This window comes from Phaseolus vulgaris, chromosome 9 (genome assembly GCF_000499845.2).
Source record: "Phaseolus vulgaris cultivar G19833 chromosome 9, P. vulgaris v2.0, whole genome shotgun sequence".
Classification (NCBI taxonomy): domain Eukaryota; kingdom Viridiplantae; phylum Streptophyta; class Magnoliopsida; order Fabales; family Fabaceae; genus Phaseolus; species Phaseolus vulgaris.
Genome location: NC_023751.2, coordinates 410,803 through 414,703, shown reverse-complemented (window position 1 = coordinate 414,703; position 3,901 = coordinate 410,803). Strand labels below are relative to the sequence as shown.

The following is a 3,901-nucleotide window of genomic DNA, read 5'->3' as shown; positions in this document are numbered from 1 at the left end:
AATTGACTTTGAATTTTTTATAATTATGTACTGTATTTTTTACTTGAAATTAACATGATTACATCATCAATAATAATAAAAATAAATACTAGTTTATGTTTATAGATTCAACTTTTATATTGTTGTAGGGTTTAATTTTTTATTTTCTTCATTCTTAAAAAAAATAAATTTTAAACTAAACATTTTTAATTTATTACTTTTTATTTTTATTTTGTAAAAACTCATTTCTCTCTTTAATAATTTTATTTCTAACTATTTTAAACATTAAAAATATTTTTTTTCAACCAATACATTTATTTTTTTAATGCATCCAAAATTAAAATTTCATTTTTTAAATTTATTAATTCCTTTTTGCTTTTTATTTTATTTTATTGGTTTTTAAATTTATTTTTATTCTATTTTATATATTTTTTTTCTTTGCATTCACTCTAGACAAAGAAATAAAAAATTCTAAAAACACCAGCTTTAGAAACCAAATTCTAAAAGGTTTTTTCTTTTGAAAATACAAAATGAAACCATGAAAAGAAACGATACTAGATAGGGAAATTAAAACAAAAAGAGTGTTAGATAGAGAAATAAAAACTAAGAGTGCTAATGCTAGATGGAGAAATAAAAGTGAAAATAGTATCATCTAAGAAAAAAAAATCTAATATTTCATATGAAAAATATGGTTATTAAAAAAAATGTTAGATTGCATTTTTCTTCTTTCTTTTTTATTGCAATAATAATGCCATGATGTCACTTCTGCATTAACATCTATATAGACGTGAGTCTATGTGGTGAATGGATTGAACCAAGTTAAAACAACGATGGTGATTGTGTGTCCTGTGTTTATAAACCATAAAGCCCGTAAAGACTTAGTTTCAATCAAAATATTCTTGAAACCCTTGAGATAGTCACTTTCAACCACGACATTCTTCATTTGGAAGCAAGAGAACAAACTAGTATAACAGGCAGGACCAAGATGAAGGACTGTGCTGTGATCGAGTTCAACATGAGAGCTTTATTAACACGTTTTGAAATTTCAGCTGCATTCTTAAATAGTTTGTCTTGAGAACAATTTACTGAAAATCGTGCAATAGCAAGTCAAGCGTTCGTTAACAACAAATATTTTCAAAATTTCTTTCGTTCAAAGGATACTAGGAGAGTATGCCTTCTAACCTGCAAGTTTTTGTGGATGAATGAAAATGAAAAGTAAAGGCATCTAACCATGGTATATTCTGGATGAAAGCATCCCAGTGGAAAGTGACTAGTGGCAAACGTAGGAACGTGGGAAAACCCACAAAATTGAACGAAGTCCATGTAAAAAGAAAGAAACGGCAAAAAACTACCAAATTCACATGTACATGGAACTAGCTGAGTGTAATTTGTTGAAGACACCTAAATTTGGATAGCAATAGCAAACATTATAGATTCCACTTGCAGGAATAAGTAAAGCAAGAAAAAAAATTTATACAGCAAGTTCTCTTGTATACTGACATACTGGGTTAAGTGATATATGGGGAGAAAACCCAAAACCCAAAATTCGGTCTACATCACTTCGAGGTTGACAATGCAAGGTCTTTGTATTCCGATGATATTGCACTTGAGAACACTAGAACAGCATGTTTCCACCAAACATAGTGTTTCCGAGCACTGCACAAAAGTAATCCATTTGTTAACTGAATGAAGTTAAACAATTTTAGGGATATAAAATATAAAGTATATGTATGTATCTTTGACAAAAACCTAGAAGAAAGCTTGAGACTGACTATTTTTCTTCGATTCAGTGCTTAAAAGTTAAAACATCCCTCATAGTAGGATTGTCTAAAGTACAGCAGCTTGACATATGTTAATTAAAACATACCTATCAAGATTGAAAGATCTGTCCATATCAAACAGGCACAGTGACAGTACTGATGCATTGGGAGGCATCTATTCCACATAAATGACACCTTCTTCAGGATCTTCCCCATCCCAATTATCGTCATCCTCATTTTTTGATGAGTCCAGCTGCTCCTTGTTTTGACTCCCTGAACTCTTCTCATTCTTTATTTTATCTAATATTGCAATCACCTGTAAATTAAAGTGTTGTGGATGCACCGGATTAGTTAAAGCTCACAGGCTCACAGCACATTCAATATAAAAGTGGCCCACAATTTGCTAAGATTTGGAAAAAGAGTGACATGCACATGAACATGAACTACCAAAGGATGCCTCATTGAAGATATTTAAATTCGTCCCAGAATTATGAGACGCTCAATTCCACCATGAGATACAAAAATGTAGATTTAGGGACAACCCCCAAATAAAAAAAAGCCAAAAATGCAAAGTGAACGAGAGTATGAGCATGATGCACCAGTTTATGCACACTTCAGATTGCTGTATAAACCATGTAAAGAAAAGTAGAATGAAAATAATCAGATACCGGTTCAAGTGGCAACCATGAGGTACTGGTTTTGGATTATTCAGGGACCAATAAACAACCTTAACGGACGTAAGAAAAATGTGGGTGTCGATAAAGGAAAACTAAAGAATGTTGCAATTGTTCAGACAGAAACACACAAGTAAGCAAGCATACCCTGCTTCCTTTCTCAAAAGAATCATCCTCTAGAAACCGTATCTCGGGAGTTAAGCGCAACTTCATACGCTTCCCCAATTCACTGCGAACATATTTAGCCTTTGACTTCAAGCCAGCTATGGCTACTTCTCTCCCTCTTTCATCCCCAAAAACAGAGACAAAGACCTTAACAACCTACATATGTGTTTGCCGAGTAAGGAAAGCATTTAATAGCGGTTAAGGAATTGAAGAGAGAGGGAGAGAGAAAGGGAAGATGCCTGCAGGTCACCGGAGACTTGGACATCAGTGATGGTGGTGAGAGAAGAGAGGTAACGGTCGGCTCCTAAGGAAGTTTCTGGAAGAATAGCATACTGCAACACTTTGTCGGTGAGGAGCATATCAGAGAGCTCTCTCCTTATTTGCTTGGCCACCATTTGGACTCTTCTGGGATTGGCCATACACCTTATTCTGGAACCAACCACCGCCTTCTCTCTCACAATTCGCATTGGGGTCATCCTCACCGTCACTGTGCCTGCGCCGGGGAAGTGATGGCGCCAAGGATAAGGATTCAGACAGGGACATGATGCAACCAGTGCGGGGTGAAGCATTGCTATCAGTAGTACTCTACACTTTCAAGATCAGATGCAGAGGTACCAACCAAAGCAAGACACCACATGTTTTTCAACCTCTCAACCCGGCCCAACACAAAGCCCATCATAAGCCTTACCCAATTCATTTATCTCTTACATCAATACACTTTGCCAATTGCTTCCTGATGATTTTGAGTTTATAAAATTGTCCTTTATTTTCAAATTGAAAATTTGGAATTAAAAAATATATTATGAAAATAAATTCAGAATAGATTTTTTCATTCTAAAAATAAAATTGGTAAACCAAAATCTCATCCCATAAAAACGTATTTGGAAATGTATTTTCGATAAAATACTCCAAAAATATATTCTAAATTCCAGAAAAATATTTTGAAAATCTAAATCTAAAAATGTATTCAAGAATACAAAATCTAGAATCTATGTTGAACCGTATTGTTTAAAAACTTAAAAAGATATTTTTATCCTTTCACATAACATTAGATGCTGGTTAAAAGATGGAAAACTAGTTTCATAAAAAAACTTGGGCTGATTCTCCTGCACCCTCCTGCACCCACCCGATGGTAGATAGGAAAAGACTAAACTGTCCTTAATGAATTTGGCATTAGGTTAAGTGAGAGATGTGCACCTAATGCAATGCACCCAACCCGCAACCGAAGTGAGAGATCTACACCCAAGTCTTCCTCTTTGTTTTCGCAGTGAACCCGCAACCGTCAACCACCTTCGTACAGTTCGATTTCGCCGACATAGCAAT

General features: G+C 34.4%; 1 protein-coding gene across 1 annotated transcript; it reads right to left on the bottom strand.

The window, feature by feature from the left end:
- Positions 1–1,303: 1,303 nt before the first annotated feature.
- LOC137821779 (probable ribosome-binding factor A, chloroplastic) lies at positions 1,304–3,235 on the bottom strand. The gene is made up of 4 exons (XM_068626531.1): positions 2,818–3,235; positions 2,561–2,734; positions 1,847–2,055; positions 1,304–1,635 (listed from the first exon to the last, which is right to left on the bottom strand). Exons 1-3 carry the CDS (start codon positions 3,145–3,147, stop codon positions 1,915–1,917), a joined length of 645 nt encoding a protein of 214 aa, XP_068482632.1. The 5' UTR covers positions 3,148–3,235; the 3' UTR covers positions 1,304–1,635; positions 1,847–1,914.
- Between the last annotated feature and the right edge of the window lie 666 nt (positions 3,236–3,901).